A 20,849-nucleotide genomic window follows, 5' to 3' on the forward strand; every position below is an offset into this window, starting at 1 on the left:
GGCTTTTTTTCTTTTTGCTTATGTGGTGCTGAGGAATCAAACCCAGGGCCTCATGCATGCAAGGCAAGCGCTCTACCACTGAGCCACCTTCCCAGCCCTAGCCCACTTATTTATTGGTCAGTTGTTTCTTTGAAGATTTGTTGTTGGGGGATTTTTATTTTTAAATACCATGTAGTCTTTGAAGATGTAAGGAACTCTAGTATACACTGAATGAGACACAAGGAGGATATTCTTAGGAGAAGATCACAGGTGCAGTAGCTATGTGCATCATATGCACAGGAAATGGAATCAAGAGATTTTATTATTTTCTTTGTTGCTGTTTTTGTTTTCTTTTTGTTTTGTCTGTTCATTTATCTGTCTTTGGGAGGGTAAGGGAGAGCATAGAAATGGAGGGACAAAGGGTGAACAAATGCAGCAGTGATACTCATTAAGGCACTATGTTGAAAATGAACTATGCAACTTGTATGTGGAGATGGGAGGGAAAAACTAGGAGAGAGGGAGGGAAGGGGTGACATTGTTCAAAAAGAAATGTACTCTTTATCCAACTTATATAACTGTAACCCCTCTGTACATAACCTTTACACTAACAATTAAGATTAAAAAAATGAAAAGAACACAAGCAAGTGAGTTCTAAGGTGTTCCCTTGTTCTAAGGCCAATCAGCTCTACTCACAAGCAATGGATGATGGTCCGCCCTTCTCCTTCCTCGCATTCCTCTTGCCATTTTTCTACCTGCAGTATCAGTTTCAAAAACGACCGCTTGGATCCAGGTACTTCCCGATGAGAAGCCCACCCTAGATACTGAAACTGCTGCACCATCAGATAACCTTCCTGTGGCTGAAGATGGAAAAATGTTTTAATTAGAGTAAGGTGAGAGTAGAAATTTGGTGAATGTAAGCGTGTACGTACTTTATAATACAAAGTGCATTCACACTGGCTGGCATCTAGATGGCATGCGCTCTTACAGAAGCATTCCATGTGACACAATGAGAAACATGGGAAGTGTTCTTTAGGTCTATGGTTGGCACATCCCCAATCCAGGGCTTGATTCCCATGATCATATTTCTTAAGTTCCTTTCATATTCACCTGTCACGTTGTTGCCAGTGTTAGTCACAATTTATAAATAATTGATGCTAATCTTTCTGAATAAACCTTGATATCTTTCCAATCCATTCTTACTACAGATATCAACAATGATGTAGATAACTTGAATGACTTCAGATGATCTTAGCATAAAATCCAAATCTCTACTGTGACTTGAAAATCTTTACATGATTTCATTCCATTCCTTCCATACTTCTTTTTACTCTACCTAGTTAGCATTCCAGTTCTAGATACAATGGCCTGCCATTCTGTTTTAGCCTTTTTTTTTTTGGCTCATGTCTGGCATTCTACTATTTGAGTCATTCCTCCAGTCCATTAATATTGCTGGGTAACTGGAGATGCAGTCTTTCAGAGTGTTCTGTCCCAGCTTCTTTGAATTGAGATCATCCAAATTTCAATCTGAGTAGGTATTATTGCTGGTATGAGCCAGTGAGACTTGGTTTTACACAGGTCTCCGTTCATACATGCATTATCAAGACACTTCTTGCTTTAACTTCTTGCATTTGCGGTCCCCTTGGTTTTGGAAACTTTTTTCTTGATTGCTCTTCTCTATCCAAGTACGGGAACTTTTCTGTTTTAGAACTGAAACCCATGTGTTCTGGGAAAGTTCTCTGTCTCGGGCAAAGCAAGATAGCTGGTTTCTCACCTTCAAATATCACCTACAGATTTCAAATTTTGTCCTAAATACCAGTATCTTAGAGCTGTCTTCTGTGATCACATAACTATGTCTCATCTTCCAGTTTTAAATAAACTGCATGCTGGGCTTTTCCTCTGTCACATATATATATATATATCACATTAGTAAATAAGTGATTATTTATCTTCCCTGATAAAATGTAAATTCCCTAAGGCTAAGCAAATCTCTCTTTTCCCTCTAACTCTGTCACAAGAATCTTGCATAGTACTTTTCAAAAGCTAGTACTGCTAAAAGAAATCAAAATGTTAAACTCAAGACAAGAAAGACTATGAAATACATTGAACAAGCTGTATCTTAAGGCATCCTATCTGAACCTCTATGTGCCAGCCTCTAGGGCTCCAGCTCTATGGAATACAATACCCATCTTGACAGTTGTGCATACCAAGTACAGATGAAGGAAGTCCTATTAAATAACGAGACCAGGAACAGAAAAAGTATCATACCTTAAAAAGCACCAAAACATCAGATATGGAGGAAAATAAAAAAAAACACATAAACATACACAATGAAAAAAATGGATTTTAAATATTATTTCTAGTTTTTTTCCACATAAACAGCTCAATTCACAGAGGTCTTTTACTTTCTTACTTTAGCAGCTATGGTTGCTCAGCTAAAATATAACTAGAACCATAATGTAACAGATGTGCAGACATAATGAGATTCCATTTAAATTAACATCTAAGATATGCATGAATATTATGACATGATTGAACTTACCTGTTTTTCTCCACTGAAATGAGCAATAGAATTGGATATGATTTTATCCCCTGTTTATAGTTATATACATATAGGCTAATTAACCGACACGCATATAGTCATTTTGATATAAGAAACACTGAAACATGACAATCCTAATCACACACTTAAAATAATGCATACACATCGAGCGGGTACTTTGTAAACAGAAGCTATCTTTTCCTTTATGAAAATGCAGCTTTCCAACTATGGTTTTCAACTTCTGCTTGCTCTCCAGTGCTATAATCTAAATGGTCTTAGTACTTGTTTTGGGAAAAAGAAAATTCCAACTTGCTATTTAATGCCAAGCACATGACTAGTCAGGGGAAGGACACCTAAGGGACACAGTTGTTATGTTGCTGATAGAAAAAGGCACAGAAGTGGCAGCAGAACTCTCTCTTTAGATCTTGCAGAGCCAAAACCACGGTGCTTAGAAAGATAGCATTGTTAGTAGAAGAATCAGTGATGGCGAGGATCTACCTTTTCTTTCAGGCCTGGACTCTTCTCTTATATGCGGGTCTTGGAATACTGACATAGAATTACCCTATAATAGCTGCTCTGACATGTTCCTCTCTCCTGAGGTAAATCTTCTTTGTCATCAACAACATCATTATGTTCTTACTTTTCAATTGCAGGCCATTTTCTGGCTAGATATCTACTGAAGTGCACGTGATTCTGAGGATGCAGGCCTGCCTATCAAATCTATCTGGGCTACTGCTTCTGAATCTTGATTTCCAGATGTGATAGACTAACCTAGTTAGCAACTGGAAACAAAATTGGGCTTTTGTATTTCTAATTTTTGGGGGGATTGGATTGCTTTTCTTGTCCTTGCACTAAGGTATAAGATATCACTAGTTATTTCATGCATTATGGGGTGCTTATTGATTCTTCTCTCTCAGATCTTTGAGGTGCATTATGTTCATCACAATAATTATCTATTCACCCTAAGTCAGTTAGATGGCTCAACAAAGACTTACCCTGGTTAGATTGCATATCCTAAAAATCCGATTGATCACATCACAATCCATTGAGCAAGACATACATTCCACTTGAATAGGGCCATACCGTAGCATCCCTTCCTCTGGCCAGTACTGGGGGCAGCCCTAGATGAGAAATATTTTGAAAGAAAAAAAATGAGTATGAAGTTTTCTCATTAGGATTATATAAAATAGAAATTATGATTTTTAACTCTATTAAGTTGCATATTAATACACAAAGCAACCAATGCCCACTAACCTGGGACAAGTCGACTTCATTTAACATCACTATGGAGGTACAACCATAATCATACACTAATCTCCAGAAATCTTTCACAGTGTTTGGCAGTGGGTACTGTGTGACGATGAAAGCAGCTGGCTGCCTGTAGCTCTGTGAAGAAACACAGTAGATAGGGAAAGGTGAGAACACAAACTGATAATCAGTTGTTCAAGCAGATTCAATACGCTTCAGAGGAAGACCCATAGGAGGCAGTCATTTCATGTAGAGATGGACCAAAATGCTGCCTACACCATGGGGACCACTGGAGAATATTACTGAGTTCATTTGTGGGTGGACTTGATGCTTCCAAACGAATGTAAATGAAGAAATGAATTATTACTTCATTCAAAGAAGTAAATATAGGACCAAGACAAGAAAGCCAATGGTCATATACTTATTTCCAAAAAGTCCTTATTAACTAACAGCAAATAAAACAACTTAGCTGTAAATTATGGGAACATTACATGACACATAAAATTCCCCAAATTAGCATAATTTTGTTAAGATATGGCATCCTATGACTTTAAAAATACATCCTTAATGATAATCAAAATAGATAAGGAATGATTTCCTTTATTTTCTAAAAAAATAATTAAAATGAAAAAAATACAACCTCCACAATTTCTTCTAAGACAATAACTGAGCCAGGCGCTGGTGGCTCACGCCTGTAATCCTAGCTACTCAGGAGGCTGAGATCTGAGGATCACGGTTCAAAGCTAGCCCAGGCAGGAAAGTCCGTGAGACTCTTATCTCCAATAAACCACCAGAAAACTGGAAGTGGTGCTGTGGCTCATGCGGTAGAGCGCTCGCCTTGAGCTGAAGAGCGCAGGGACAGCGCCCAAGCCCAGAGTTCAAGCCCAATGACCGACAAAAAAAAAATGACAATAACTGATCATCAAACCTAATTCTCCAATAAAGCTAAAAAAATTATAATTACTAAGAATCTTCATGAGTCAAATCTGAAATCACTTTCTAGAAAAAAATGTCCATGCAAATTTCCAATTTTCAATTCTAAGCCATTTAAATTTTGTAGAAAGAAGCCAGTGTTCAGGGGCATACATGGATTTTCATTGCGTTTCTCCACTAACAAAGAAGGTAGTCTCTTACATCCATAAGCGCAGCATTGATATAGTTACTGCTCTCCCCATCAATTGTAATTAAAAAAGGCAGACATCTGTCAGGTGGCAGCATGTCCATGAAACGGTTCTTGTCATGGTTCCTTGGCAGGCATGCTATACTGCAGTCCTCAGCTTGTAGTCGAGGGGTGACTGAATTCAGAGTCTAAAGAGAAATAAGAATCCAGGTTAAAAAGACAGTGACCCATTTAATAGCAAACAGACCCATCACAGATTCAGGAGATCACATAGAAAGTGAAAGATTTTGCAAGGCCTGGAAGTTGGCACAAGGACAGGCTGATATGACTTTTTTACTTAGAGCTAATGAAGCCTGAGAAGTACCAAAGAAACAAGACACACATTGTGCAATGTGCTTCTTCTTAAAAGGAAAAGACACGCTAAACAACATAGCTACCTGAAAAATACATTTTGTAACCGAACACAATACAACCCAGGTGGTCTAGACTGCTGATGTTGACCTATCCAAACTGGAAACTGTATTAGTATAATTTGCAATCATACTTTAGCAAGGCCACATTTGAAGATTCACAAGTGGTGCTTGGTAGAAGGATCACTATGCTGCGAAGGAAAGTATTCATTTTCTAGAGCTATTTCTGACTTCATTCCTATCAATCTTTGGCTAGTTAGAGACAATATTTAGCACAAACTTCAGCTATTAGTATTTATGTGCTGATCTCACATTGAAAGTGACATAGCCAGTCAAATTTCTAAGAGGCTACATGAAAAAAGGGGCTACAAATCATCATCAAATTTGACTTTTATAATGCCTTTCCCTTATACTTTTCCTTGAGGACACAACTCAATTGCCCTACAAGACATAGCAGAGATGAGCTGATTAATATGAAAGTGATTCTATAAAATGTACAATGAAAGAGACAAGTATTATATTATACTTGAAGTAGGGTCAAAGGTTGCAAATTTGACTTGCCAGGACCTTTCATGAAATAGTTATTAGTACCCAGAAAAAGTTGTAATAAGTCATAAAAGAGGTTTCAGAAATAGTCCATACCTGAAATTCATCTTTGAGATGTGAAGAGTTCGTCTGGGAATCTATTCTAATCATATCGAAATATGCAGCTTTAAATTCACAGACAGGTATGGCAGTTTCTCCACATAAACAGGCTTCCAAAATGGCATCATGAATAAAAATGTACTGTTCCTACCAAAAGAAAGCAGAAACACTCATCATATCTTAAAAACTTCTCTGTAGAAGCTAGAGGATAGTAAGCATGTACATTAAGATAGCTGAATTCTCCTAGGTCTTGATGAGCTGAATGACCATTATATATGAAAAATATAGAATTTTTTGTTTGAAAAGGCAAAAAAATCAAAATGAAAAATTATTTAGTATCCGTGAGTCAATATACCTCTGTCTGGACCATATTGATGCGACGAGATCTTAAAGCTTTGACACAGTTGTAGATGTCAACCACACCCTCTCTTTCAGCCATGTCCAGCATGATGTCAATCACAATGTAGCATCCTGTTCGTCCAGCACCAGCGCTGAAAATCACCAGATGTTAACAAAAAGTGTGAGTGTTTGTCTTTGTAGCCTTAAATATATTTTTCACTTTCAGATAAAGTGAAATCCAACTGATGTAACACGAGTGCAAGGCACATTTTGTATATACACTATGTGCAGACTTAGGAATTCACAAGCAACTTCACATGGAGTATTTGGTTTGGTGTAAAAATTAAGATTGGAATTTGAGCTCCAAATCATTTCCGAATGATGTGTGTATGTCACTCTAGTTCTAACATCATAACATCTGCATTTTATGCTAATTGGTTTTGTAAATGAATGGGAAGAATTGGATTGATGCGCTAAGTTTAACTACACACTGAAATCTGTACTCTTCTGTGTATGGGTTCTCCAACAACAAAGTGACAATGCTGGCTTGGTATCTACAAGAGACTCCTTTCAACACCAAGGTGAAAGAATAGTCAGCCCACAGTTTACAGATGGGAAGTCAGGGGCCACCATGCACAGGAACTGCCAGGCTATATAGAAGGAAGCCCATTAGGACAATGGCTATCTAAATCATGGTCTGTAGGGAAACGAGGCATGAATTGTGAGGTGTAGAATATGGTTTTTCATAGGTTACAACGATAGTCATTATCTTATATCTCATTAAAAAGTCATAATTATACTTTATTTTAGCTTTTGCAAATATACTTCCAATTTTATATGTGGAAGTCAACGAAGCAAACAAGTTAAAGGTTTGTTCTTTTTTTAATTTTTAGATACATTGCAGGCAGTTTCTGCTTTTCCATAAATGTAGAGATGCCCACATGTGTAGGAAAATGCTACTTCTGTTTCAGGAGAGGGTGTGAGAATTCTGGACGACTTTGCAAGCAAGCAGTTCATGAGAAAGTTGACTCCTGAATTTTTCCCTGAATTGAAAACCTTTTCTAAATGCTTGGAAAGCTAATGGCATTATTTCTTTGTTATCCAGATTCAGTTACTTCTCTTAGACTCATTGTTCTTAGAGACATTTAAGCAAGAGACTTTGTGGCTATCTCTATTTCGTTGTCCCCTAATATCTTCTCAATCACTGCTCTCATGCTTGAGACAGGAAAGTAATTGAAGACTACATCAGATTTCTCCAAGAAGATTGAAATGAAGATTTATTCTCAAGGAGCACAGTATCAGATCTTTGCGGAATGCTTTGCCTTTGCCTTATTCTACTGTTTCTTCCACCTTTCATACAGGTCAGTTAAATCCTGATAAATTGTATTTCCTGAGAGAAAAATGTTCTTAAATACAACCTATTATGTAGTTTGGAGGTAGTAATGTTTGAAGATGGTATGTGGCATTTAGAAAAGCTTTTCAGATTCTATACTTATTATTTTTTCCTTATTTCATCTGAAAAATGAGGACATATAGCTTGTTTTAATGTCTCAGAATGCTTGTTTTAAGAGAAGCTTCTAATCAGAAACCTGGATATAATGTTCATGATTTTTGGTATATATTCAATGAACGCCACTGATGTAGTTTTCAAGGTCCTCTGATAGATGGTGTTTTGAAAAAGAAAACTTTAAATAGCAGCTTTACGGCACAAATTCTTGCAAATTAGGCCACTTAGTAACTCTGTATGTTTCAAATTTAGCTTTAAAAGCTAGAGTTCTAGTGGGAATTGACTAGATTGACAAGGAATCTCTACTTTAATCTACCATCCCACACAATATTGGATTTACAAAAGTGACACAAATCCCCCCAAACACAGATGTTGCGCTAAAAGGCAGTTTCCACATTGATAATGGTGGGTAACACCGCACACATTAGGATGAATGTATGCATCTTCTAATTTCTGTTTTATATCCTACTTAGAGCAAACTTTTCTTTTATTGCAGTTTTGTATTTTCTGTTACACATGTTGCAAGCAGGAACTGTGTAAGCACACAGTAGCGTCTGTGCTGAGAAGCCTTGAGTTGGATATTCTCAAAAGCTGAGCGCGTGGAGTGAATGCATGTGGACTGACACTCACCTGCAGTGCACCACGATGGGTCCGGCACTAGGAGGATTGGATAACTTGACTCTCCGGATAAAGGACAGAAGCCCTGTAGCGTGATATGGCACTCCATGGTCAGGCCAGCCGGTGAAATGAAACTGCTTCACTTCACGAATTTCATTGTACGCCCTCTGTGCGAAGACCGAAAGAGTGAATTCACGGGAGACAAAATAAGCCATTTGATATAATTATGGTTAGTGGAACCGATGGATAGCAATAACAATTAAACACTGACCAGAGATAGTGCCTTTTCTAAACAAGGCTTAACCTGGCCTTTTCTGGCTCAACCTGGCCTACCTTTATCTTCAGACAATTGGTACTAGTTCTGTTAAGCCAAGGTAAATAAAATCAATCCTGACAGCTTGCTTCTGACTGTGAATCACAACACATAAAATTATTAGGGGAAAAGTAGGAAAACCCTAAAGCCTAAATGTTGCCCAACCGATCCACTTGCTGCATTCTCAAGCAGTACAGAGCAGTGACTTCCAGCTTCTCACCCCACTGAGAGATTTTAATGCTTTGCTTATCCAAGTTGAAAATGGTTTTGAAGCATAGCATGTAGGGATTTTCCAGGACAGTGGTATTCTAGATTGGTTTGTGGAAACAGATAGACAGCTCAACTGTTCTTTGGGTAAACTATTTTTCTTCTCTCTGTGAAATAATTCAGCACATAACAAAACCACACAATGAAAGACGTGAGGCTGTCATTGCTGTCCATCTTGCCTATTGGGCTAATGGAAGGGAACCATGTAAATATCTATTTTAAAGCCTTCTCTTTCCTTTTTTCTTTGGATAAAAGAAGGTAGATTTGTGGGCAGCAAAGCTAGGAGAACGTAAGTGGATGACTGCAAAGTTCATTACTAAAGAATTCAATCTATAGAAACGGACCTGCTATCATCAATACTAGTCTACGTCTACTGTGTGCTTCCTATGAGGGCATCAGTCTCATTACTTCCATCAGAAAAGGCAAACACATTATATGAAATAAACAAACGGAATAGAGAAGGGCTGTTTAACTTTAGTGTTAACCACTATGACCACCTTTGGAAACTAGTGATCATATATATATAATGATATAATATAAAATATATAATAATATAATAATTCCATGATAAACACTGTCATGGAATCATAGAAATAAGATGACCAAGCTGGGTGCTGATGGCTCATGCTTATAATCTTCGTTACTCAGGAGACTGAGATCTGAGGATCACAGTTTGAAGTCAGCCTGGACAGAAAAGTTTTCGAGACTCTTATCTCCAGTTAACCACCAGAAAACCGGAAGTGGTGCAGTAGCTCAAATGGTAGAGCTCTAACCTTTAGTGAAAAAGCTCACACAGGCAATGAGTTCAAATCCCACAAGTGACAAAAAAATCACCTTCTTATTCTTTTCTCTCCCTTATTTTGCAAGACAACTATAGGAATAAAGGTAGTAGACTATTTTTTTTTTAACATTTCCTATGATACTATTTTCCCAGTATAGCTATAATGGTACTCAGTCCTTTTTTATTCTCCTGTTATTCAGAAAAGATTTCTTTCTTAAAGTGATTTTTTTTTCCTCCTACATGGCTGATTTTCTCCTAATCAGTCTTTTATCCGAAGTCCCTTCTGGGCTGACAAAATATGTGTTTGCCTCGAATTACTGTTTTGCATTCTCAATAATGAGGAAAAAAACCTAAAACTAAAAATCTCATGATGTTGCCACTGCAATATAAAATCTGTGCAGTGAGCTTCTCACTTCTTTAATTCTCGCAACTCAAGACGCTGATATCTGAGGACAGCAGCAGGGAAGTCTGTGGAAATTAACCACAAAAAAGCTGGAAGTGGAATGGTGGCTTATGTGGTAGAGTGCTAGACTTGAGTGCAAAAGCTCAGGGATAACATACAGACCCTGAGCTCAAGACCCAGGCCTGGTACAAAAAAAAAGTGGGTGTAGTGATATTGATGTCAAGGACTCCCATATTCTGATTACATGCTGTCCTTTCATTCAATACTTATTACATGTCCTCTAAAATGCTTTCATGTTTTATTCATTAGGACTTAATCTTGTTAAATAAATTCAAAGATATTATGGTATTTTTATTTTTATGAAAGAGTTTTAAACTATATTTTGCAGTTTATTGTTAGTACAGAAAATAATCATTTATTAGTATTTCTCCATTAGAATGTTTAAATGTTTCTTCATTTCATTTAAAATAGTATTAGTTTTCTGGATATAAAATCTTTTAACACTGAAATAATATTGTCTTTTCTAATTTGTTACAGATTTTTTTTTTTTATGTTGGTCATGAGGCTTGAACTTTGGGCCTGGGCGCTGTCCTTGCGCACTTCAGCTCAAGGTGAGCACTCTACTGCTTGAGCCACAGCACCACTTCCGGTTTTTGAGTAGTTTATTGGAGTTAAGAGTCTCACCGACTTTTCAGCCAGGGCTGGTTCTGAACCATTATCCTCAGATCTCAGCCTGCTGAGTAGCTAGGATTACAGGCATGAGCCACTGGTGCCTGGTTTACAGATTATTTTTTTGATTCTTACTTACTTTGCTGAAATTTCCTATAACATTAAGTACTAGTAAGACTAAATATTCATATCACTTTCCTAGTGACAATAGCAGTAATACCCTTTACATTGGTTATATGTAAACTAATAGGTTTTAGTATTCCACTCCTGAAGATATATGCTACTGGTTATTGCTTTATCATGGTTACAAAGTTTCTTTATTTTCCTATTATATTAAACATCATTTAAATAAAACTAAATTTATTAATCTATTAATAAGATCATATAGTTTTCACCCTTAGTGGACTAGTATAATGAAATATCTTGCTAGGCTTCCTCCAATGGTTAAAATATCCTTCTATCCATATTAGTCATGTGGTGAGATTTTCTTACTTCACTGATCGATTCAAATTTTCATCATTTATTTTTAAATTCATTCCTGGTTTTGAATGAAACTGACTGCATTGTGTGTGAACTAGAGAAACAGAGTGATCAAAAAGAGAGACTCTGTGCCAATAAGCTTCATAGAGTACTAGTAAGAACTCAAGACCTGCATTTGCTCAGCTTGCTTTCTTGTTCCACTGGTGTTCTGTTACTTAATTCTCTAGTCTGATCCTTTTGTCTATTTTAGATAGCTCTATTGTCACTGTTATGAGAGATTTTAAAATGTACTTTGTTGATTTTAATGCGTTTCTTTGGCCAAAATGGTTTCAATAGTATTAGCATTGGCTATTCTTTAAAAGGATAAGGAAAGTTGAATGAACTATAAAACCATAGTTCAACTTTAACAGTAAATTTAACCATCATCCCCTTTCCTTCTACCACTTGTTTGTTTCTGTTTGTGCCAATTTTTTAAACAATTTTATTGTAAAGGAGAAGATGTAGAGAGGGGTTACAGTCACATAAGTATGGTAATGAGTACATTTCTTTGTGAACAGTGTTTCTCCCTCCTCATATTCTCCCACTCCTTCCTTCCTGACTCCCCTCCCTCACAAGTTGTAAAGTTCATTTCCTAGTATCACTGTTACATTGGTTCGCCCTTTGTCCCACTGTTTCTATGATTTCCCTTCCCTTTCCCAAGTCAGATAAACTTATATACAAGACAAAGGGTACAAAAACAACAGGGAATAAACAAAAAGGAAAAAGAAAGAAAAAAGAAATAACTGCAAGCAATATAATAATAATTAAAAAACCCTCTTGCTTCCAATTCTTGGGAGTTCATTTTGTTTAACAAATGGTCATATGCCCATAGCTATTGTATCACTGTTATCCTCTACTAAGAATATCTTAGACATATTCTAGTTATTACAAATGAAGAAAACTATGCAGCCTATGTTTCTTTGGGTCAGGCTTACTTCACTTAATATGATTTTTTCTAAGTCATTCCATTTCCTTATGAATGGGACAATGCCATTCTTTCTGGGGGAAGCATAGAATTCCATTGTGTCTATTTACCACATTTTCTTGATGCATAAATCTTCTAAGGGGCGACATCTGGGTTGATTTCATAGTCTAGCTATGGTAAATAATACTGCAATGAACATGGTTGTGCTGGTAGCTTTGGTGTGGCCTTGTTTGTGGTCATTTGGTTAAATGCCTAGAAGTCATTGGGTCATTGGGGAGCTCCATGTCTAATCTTTTGAGGAACCTCCATACTGCTTTCCAGAGTGGCTGAACAAATTTACATTCCACCAACAGTGCAGCATTCCCTTTTGGCCACAACCCACCAACATCTGTTATTGTTAGTTTTCTTTATAATGGCCATTCTAACAGGGGTGAGGTGTTGATTTGTTTGCATTTTTTCTATATGTGGGCCAACTTTTTGAGTTAAAATTTGTCTCCGGAATAAGATGAATAAAATCTACACTGAAGTTCATATGTAATATTTTCATTTATAGTTTTTTCTAATAGTAAATACAAAACTGTCATTAGGTCTTCTTTGTGTTTCCTGACTGAGTTGACTTTATAGAATATTATGATTTTTTCATTTTGCCTTGTTTAGAAATGAGTGATTTAGTCAATTTATTGATCTCAAGAAACTAGGAATTTAATTTATGTTTTTCTTGTTTGTATTCCACAACTATATTTATTTTTTCTTTGTTATATTGATGTTTTCTGGTTTTCTAATTTTATGATTTTCAACAGGATTTAAATGGCTTTCAAGAAAGAAGTCATTTATGAACATATATCATTTTCTTAGAGAGTAATAATGAGGCAAAGTTGGTCTATGCAATACAATTTTTTTCACCATGAATTCTTTTTTTAAATACAATTTTTAGTTTTGAGGAAATCATCCAACAATGTATTCAAACAAGGGTTTGATGACTTCTAAAAAGCTAATTTGTAAATTTGTAGGTTACTGTTAGTGCCAGTGAAATAGTTTTCTTCATGACTAAATTCATGAATAATTTTTAAAGTATGATTATTTGACATAGATTTAAGAAAATGCATATTCTACTTCTTTAAATAAGAATGAGTTCTAATTATTCATTAAATCAAGCTAAGTGATTAAAATCTCCTCTGTCATTGCTTATATTCTTCTACTACAATATGCCTAAGAAATTTCCATTTATATTTTTGAGTTCTGATCATTGTAATTATGTTGTTCTGTACACTGCTACCATTTCCTTAGTGTTTTTCTCTAATCACTTTTTTTATGTAAGGGGATTATTTTCAAAATCACTGGTAAAGAATGCTATTTCTAGATAGTATGTTTAACTATTACTGCTAGGGGTTTATAGTGATCTATAATTTTCAAAGTCTTCATTTTAATTTCAAAGAATTTGCAAATGAAATAAGTAATTCCCCAAGGATTGGCTTACAAAAGGTATAAACTGCATAGAAGTCTCAATATTTTAAAGACTAAAGTATTCAATGCTTTATTGATTTATAGAGGGTTTAAAAAATTTAACTATGATTACCAACATGTAAAATACATATCTCAATACTAACAGTGTTACTCTTTTTTCTTAAGTTACGTGTTTATATGAGGTTACAAAATAGCATATTGCGTAGAAGGTTAAACACTTTTTTTTTTTTGATATGGCTGCTGGGGTTTGAACTCAGCTTGCTTGCTAATGGTTCCTGCTCTACCACTTGAGCCTTATCTCCACTCTTGGATTTTGTGGGTAAACTAAAGATGGAGTCTTACTGACTTTTCTGCCTAGTCTAGTTTGAACCATGATCTTCTGGGTCTTAGCCTCCTGAGAAGTGAGGACTACAGATGGGAACTGCTAATATGGCTTAAGTGTAAAAATTTTTAATAGGTAGCCTGTCTTCAGAGACACTAATCAATGGTATTGATAATCACACATGTGGTCTTTTGACTTTTTTTTTTTTTTTTGGTTGTGGGGTGTGAATTCTGGGTGTGGGTGTTGTCTCTGAGCTCTTCAGCTTAAGGCTAGCACTCTACCATTTGAGCCACAGTCCCACTTCTGGCTTTTTCTGCTTATGTGGTGTGGAGGCATCGAACCCAGGGCCTCATGCATGCAAGGTAAGCACTTGTTTTTATAAATTTATTTATTTATTTGATACAGGTAAAACATTTGTGTGGTCAAACCCATGAAGCTTTTCTTTAAAAAATTTTATTATCTTTAGTTGTACAAAGGTGTTGCTACTTAACAAAGCAGTTTATGAATGTAAAGTTGTTCTCTGTAGCACTGTATATGTCTAAGTTCTGCTTCCATTTTCTACATCATTCTTCCTGTTACAGTCTTCCTCTCAAGTAATGTCCTTTCTCCCAAACCTTTTTTTAACTCCTCTTTCTGCTTAACTTTTTCCCAAACCAATCTCAAAAGGCCTTACTGTTCTATCTTCACACAGATAAAGTATTTTGACATATCCATACTCTTTCACCCACTCTGTTCTCCCTCTCCTGCCCATTAGGACTCACAGTCCTGTCCTCAACAGGACCTGTTTTACATTCCTGTCATAAAGCTTTTTAAGTGTATGACAATTCTTCAAGGCGTTTAGTTTTTTCTCATCTTCCCATCCATACTACCCTTTATTTCATTCATGAGTTTTCAGTGAATTACAGTTTGCAATTCACAGGTGCATGGTATTTATCTTATTCACCCCCTAATGTCATACCCTATTTCAATCTTCTTAGACAGTCTCACTATCACAAATGACATACACACACACATACACATACATGCACGTGTGCACACACATGCACATACTCTTCCCTTGACAATTTATCAAATTCTTATTTTCTCTAGGTTCTTGTTCATGTTGCTTTCAAGAAGTCCTTCCTGATCATTGTTTTGAAACTGTAAAACCTTTCTTACCTTACCTCCATAATATTCCCTATTTGAGAAACTTTTTTTTTTTGGGTCCGGTTGTGGGGCCTGAACTCTGGGCCTGGGTGCTACCCCTCAGCTCTTCAGCTCAAGGCTAGCGCTCTACCACTTGAGCCACAGCGCCACTTCCAGCTTTTTTCTTTTTGCTTATGTGGTGCTGAGGAATCGAATCCAGGGCCTCATGCATGCAAGACAAGCGCTCTACCACTGAGCCACCTTCCCAGCCCTAATATTCCCTATTTGAATTTCCAGTACTATTTCTTTTTTTATATCATTGCACTTTTCATGTTATATAACATATTTCCTTTTAAAAAATAATTATTACCCATCTCCCATTAATAGATGGGTGATACACTATTACTATTTTTCCACAAGAGTAGAGATTTTTCTTTGTCTCAAGGTTTAGAAAATAGAGCTGACACAGAGTTAGGTCTCAAGGGAGTGAATGAGTGAATGAATTTTGCAAAACATGATAGAGATTTTTCAGAGGAAAACATTTCAGTATAGATATTCTTACTAAAATTCCCCAGTACTTACTCTTTCCAGGGTGAATGTCCTAACCACATATTCAGCAAGTGGTTCCATTTCTACACAGGTTACTTTGAAGTCACCATAAACTTCAGTATCATCAGGCCAATATTTATAGCATTTAACCTACATGACCAAAAAGAACAGGTAGACATAAATACATAGTAAAAATTAGTCAAGAGTATCTAAGTTCCAGGTAACAGATTAAGTTACCATTAAAATCCAGTTAGAAACACATTAACAAATGAAAAAAAAAGTTACCTAATAGATTTATATACTCCATAAAAACATATAAACATAGTAATGGAATTAGATTTTAGATTATAATTTTAGAATAATAATTTTAGAATGTAATTTAGTACATACTTTAAACAATTAATGAGACATCAAATAATTCTCTGCCAAATAAGGTCCACTTTAGAAGCATTCATTTGAAATAGTATGCTGATGAACTATTTTTACACAATTTGATGACATTTTCTTTTGATCAACTCATGGGCTGCCTCTCAACTATACTTTCATTTATTATTAAAAGAAATCTTTTTCTCTTACCCGGCCAACTTCAACTAAATTTGTAACCATAACAATACAGGCAGATTGTTCCTGCCAGACCATCCTCCAGAAATCATACACCGTTTCGTGAACTGGGCCTACAAAGACATTCATTATATATTTTATGTTAATTAGTTTTATTATGATGCTAGACAAATCTTGTAGTCAGTAAGAAGCACAGTAAATGAAATAAACTAAAAAGATAAAGCCTAAATGTTAATGAAATGACTTAAATTTAGTTCATAGATACATTTATCACACAGGAAAACACAGGCATATGTAAGTTGCTTTTCTTTTTTCTTCAACATGCCTTTAATTCCCAGTTAAAAAGAATTACTATGTCCTAGGATCTTTTACTAAGTCAATCAAGTGGGCCTTTAGATGAAAAACAGATCTTTTATTTTACCATTAACCAATCAGCATATTAATTCCTAACAAATTATTTATCAGTAATGATAAATCACCAATTAATAACAAATTAGCAACAAATTATTATTATTTAACTACTAGCTAAATAATTTTCCATCATTAGTACATAGTTAGAAGTTGATGAAGTTGATGTGTCCTTACATAGGACACATCCTAATATATTGGATTATCCTCAAGCTACAAAACCATAGGCTAGACTACACTTTGATTAGTACTAGAAAACTTCAGCCCACTGATGACTTTTTATTTTTATTTAGTTATTTTTTAAATTTTATTTTATTGTAAAGATGCTGTACAGAGGGGTTACAGTTACATGAGTAAGGTAATGAGTACATTTCTTGTCAAGCATTGTTACCCCCTGTTGTTTTCCCACCATCTCTTCTTCCCCCACCTCCTACACTCCTACCCCCAACCCCCCAAGTTGTAAGGTTCATTTCCAGTATACTATCTAGTGGATATCATTGTTGCAATGGGCTATCCTGTGTCCTTGTTTCAGTGTTTTGTTATTCTAGTTCCCCTCTAGATGACTTTTTAAACTTTAGATAGTATGCAATTAAACACTTAGAAAATTACCTCTATTTAAAAAGCAAAACAAAACAAATCAGGGAAGTGCCTCCTGGTTCAAGTGGTAGAATGCTAGCCTTGAACACAAAGAGGCTCAGGGACAATGCCCCAGCCCTGAGTTCAAGCTCCACAACCACGAAGACAAACAAACACATGAACAAACAAAACCAGATATAGGCTTTTGTTTTAGTTTCTTTATGCACAAAACAGATCTGCGAGTTTCTTTTTTGATTGTCAATAGTCCATTTGGAGAAATAACAAAGTATATATTTCCTTGCTTGGATACTTTTATTTCCAGTGAACCTCTGTAAGCTTTACTAACTTTGTTATTATTTTTCATGAGAAATAAACTTGCTGAAATTCCCTCCAGCTCTGTCTTATCTTGACTTGCCAAGAAATTGCTAGAAGACAGTGTAATATTTCATTATAACAATATTGGTCTGGGGTATTATTAGATTCCAGCTGACAAAAGTCTTCTGGAAGACAGGGACCTTACATATGAAGAGTCCACTTCCTTATCATCAGTAATTCCTCTCCCAGCACTATTCACTAGTCCTTTGAGCTCTCTGGACACAAAGGACCAAATTTCTGAGGCACCCAGCAACTTCACATTTACTTTTCTTTTTATTTTTTTTGGTTGGTACTGGGGTTTAAACTCAGGGCCTTGCTAGATAGGCACACTACCAGTTGAACCATCCATCCAGCCCCATATTTTAATTCTACAAAATAAATCAAGCATAAATTTATATAAGCTTACACAGATAAAATATTGTACTACAAAATGCAACAAGTCCTGTCTCATTTTAAGGACTGACAGTGTTCCATTTAATTCTTATCAAAATGAAAAATAATCCCACATGGATAAATATTCCAACTATATCTTAGCTACAGTATTTAAGAAAAAAAAGTTTTACCTTGGGTTGCGATGTAATGGCTTGGTCTCTGGTAGCCCTAAAATAGGAGATCAAATTGGTTATCATTTTACATCAGTACCAGAAACAAATGAATGAAGGCATAAAAAGATGAAGACAACCACCTGTTAAGATTAAGTTATAGAAAAAGTCCAGAAATGAGTAGTGAACACACAGTTCACTTCTCAAACCTATGCCATCTGAAAAGTAAACATAGAACAAAAATTGAATATTTAAAAAGAGTTCAGATTAGAATATAATATATTGTATAATTAATTGAGTTTTGATTGCTATGGAATACCTTCATAGATTTTGTTTAGTTTCACTAAGTTGTTTATGCCTTCATGTTAATCTTTAGTCATTCACACTTAGCAAAACTGTGTTTAAAATATTAATTCTTATTTCATCATCCAAAAGTACAACACACTGCATTACAAATGGACGAGGACATATTAGAACCATAAAATAAATAAAAATAACAGAACATTCCAATGTTAGAGCTGGACAATGCATGCATGCCTCAAATCAAAATCTTGCTAAGGTTTTCTTAGATAATTATTTCTGTTCTGTAACATGTTCAGAAATCTGCATAAAAGAATTTTGTTGTGTGTTGGTAATGGTGATTTGCATACACAAAATTACAGATGCACGCATCCACAAAGAAGAGTTTCCAAAGTGGACCTTATCCTGAACAAGTTTTGTATTTTCCTCCCACTGTGCCAAAAGCTTATCTAAACATGAAATATTGTTCCAATAAATTATTCCCGACAAGAAATGAGTTGCTAATTGCTCTGTAATGAATTGACCTGCAGTAAATAATAAGTTAAAAAGTACTGTTGAGATGATGGAGCTAGGTTGTGCACTTGTTTCAATTTTATCACAGTCTTTAGTGACAGTCTGTACTATGTCCACATTTTGGTGTGGGCAACTTAATACACCTTTAAATACCTGCTAATTGGGCTTCCCAACCTAAAATTTAATAATGTGCATTATACTGCTGCAAATTTTGAAGATCTCTATTTCTTAATATGCCAACATCAGATATTTTATGGAAAAACATTCAAGCTTTATAAACTGTAAGGTTTTTAATGAAATAATTACCAGTTTCAAGTGGCTTTCAAGCATAATAAGTGATTAGGAGAGGAAATTATAATATTGTGTGGTTATCAGCCAAAACACAGTGGAGTTTTAGCAGAAAGACTGGATAACAAGACTTATTGAGAATATAGTTGGACCATCAGATCCATAAAACAATATTGTAATTAGGCTCCAGTTTATGTGTTGGCAGAAAACTCAGGTTAAACTAAGTTGCTAAGAACAATTATAAATTGTCAAAGAAATGTGATTTTTTTTAAGGCTAAGAGTACACCAATAGTCAAATATTTGTGGCTCATGTCTACAATTCTAACTTCTTCAGAGGATGAGATCTGGAGGATTCAAGTTTAAAGCCAGCCTGGGAAGAAAAAATGCGTAAAAATCTATCTCAATGGAAGAAACTAGGAGTAATGACTTATGTTTGTCATCATGCTACCGTGAGATGACTAAAATAGGAGGATCACATTCCTGGCTTTGCCTCTGCAGGAAATAAGACTCTGTCTCAAATCTAAGCACCAAAAATGACTGGGGCATGTCTCAGCAGTAGAGTGCTTCTGTAGTTAGCACAAGGTCCTGAGGTCAAATCCCAGGACCTCAAAAAAAAAAGATTAATAACTATCTTAGTGTCCATAAGACATGCCAAATTTAGATATTGAATGAATATAAGATTATAATCAGCAACTTAACTGACATACCGAATTATACTTAATCATTAATTCAATTAAATAAATGTAACTATCAAAATAACTGTATAAAGGCCTACAAAAATTATTTTCTAATTTTATGAATTAGAAAAAATTGGTTGTTATATTTCATATTTTACATATAAAAGCTACACACAGTGCTGTAATACTGCACTTCTACAGTTTGCTGTAGAAATGTGCACCTCCATTTTAACTGTAAAAACAGTAGCTGAAGCCGAATGAGAGCTTGACACTTGGTAGGTATTGTCTGAACATTTAAAATGCATGCTTCTTTTAATTCCCTTAACAAGTGAAGTTAGTACTACTTTTATTTCCCCCACTGTAAAGATGAGGAATTGAGTCACAGAGGAGCAACTTTCGCTAGATTCTCAGGGTGATTTTGAATGAGGTAGTAGAGCCAAAGAACCTATCCTCCCTACATAGGATGTAATATATTGTCTCTTTGCATGTTTTATATTTCACTTGGCAATGACTTTCCCTTAAAGAATTTACCTGTACATATGTATGTAACCTAAATTTAACAGGTGACTGAGGTACACAAATTTTCCTTTTCTTTTATAATGTATGTGTGTGATGTGTGGATTTTACAATTGCAACTTAGTAATTATTTTGATTAGTTCTACTGCTTTACAAGCCAACACTACATACCACAAAATATTATCCCTGCTTACTTTAAACATCCAAGGTCAAATGCAAAATAAAAAATTCAGAAACTCCAATACACATCATACTATCCATACTATCCAGCTTCTCACATGTGTTCGGGGAAGGGTAAAGAATAAAAGCCAGAAACAGAAATCATCAACAAATAAAACCCAAGTACGTAAT

At 35.5% G+C, this 20,849-nt stretch overlaps 1 protein-coding gene across 3 annotated transcripts in view; it reads right to left on the reverse strand.

The window, feature by feature from the left end:
* Ptprk (protein tyrosine phosphatase, receptor type, K) overlaps nucleotides 1–20,849 on the reverse strand; it is a 515,496-nt gene that overhangs the window by 6,599 nt on the left and 488,048 nt on the right. For all 3 annotated transcript variants that reach the window (XM_013026890.1, XM_013026891.1, XM_013026889.1), the window contains 10 exons: nucleotides 18,226–18,262; nucleotides 16,319–16,416; nucleotides 15,776–15,892; nucleotides 8,418–8,572; nucleotides 6,297–6,432; nucleotides 5,939–6,088; nucleotides 4,901–5,074; nucleotides 3,773–3,904; nucleotides 3,514–3,639; nucleotides 673–836 (listed from right to left, as the gene is read on the reverse strand). In XM_013026890.1, the coding sequence (XP_012882344.1) occupies nucleotides 673–836; nucleotides 3,514–3,639; nucleotides 3,773–3,904; nucleotides 4,901–5,074; nucleotides 5,939–6,088; nucleotides 6,297–6,432; nucleotides 8,418–8,572; nucleotides 15,776–15,892; nucleotides 16,319–16,416; nucleotides 18,226–18,262 (1,289 nt within the window). The remainder of the gene's footprint in view (nucleotides 1–672; nucleotides 837–3,513; nucleotides 3,640–3,772; nucleotides 3,905–4,900; nucleotides 5,075–5,938; nucleotides 6,089–6,296; nucleotides 6,433–8,417; nucleotides 8,573–15,775; nucleotides 15,893–16,318; nucleotides 16,417–18,225; nucleotides 18,263–20,849) is intronic.

Source organism: Dipodomys ordii, unplaced genomic scaffold (assembly GCF_000151885.1).
Source record: "Dipodomys ordii isolate 6190 unplaced genomic scaffold, Dord_2.0 Scaffold97, whole genome shotgun sequence".
Taxonomy (NCBI): Eukaryota; Metazoa; Chordata; class Mammalia; order Rodentia; family Heteromyidae; genus Dipodomys; species Dipodomys ordii.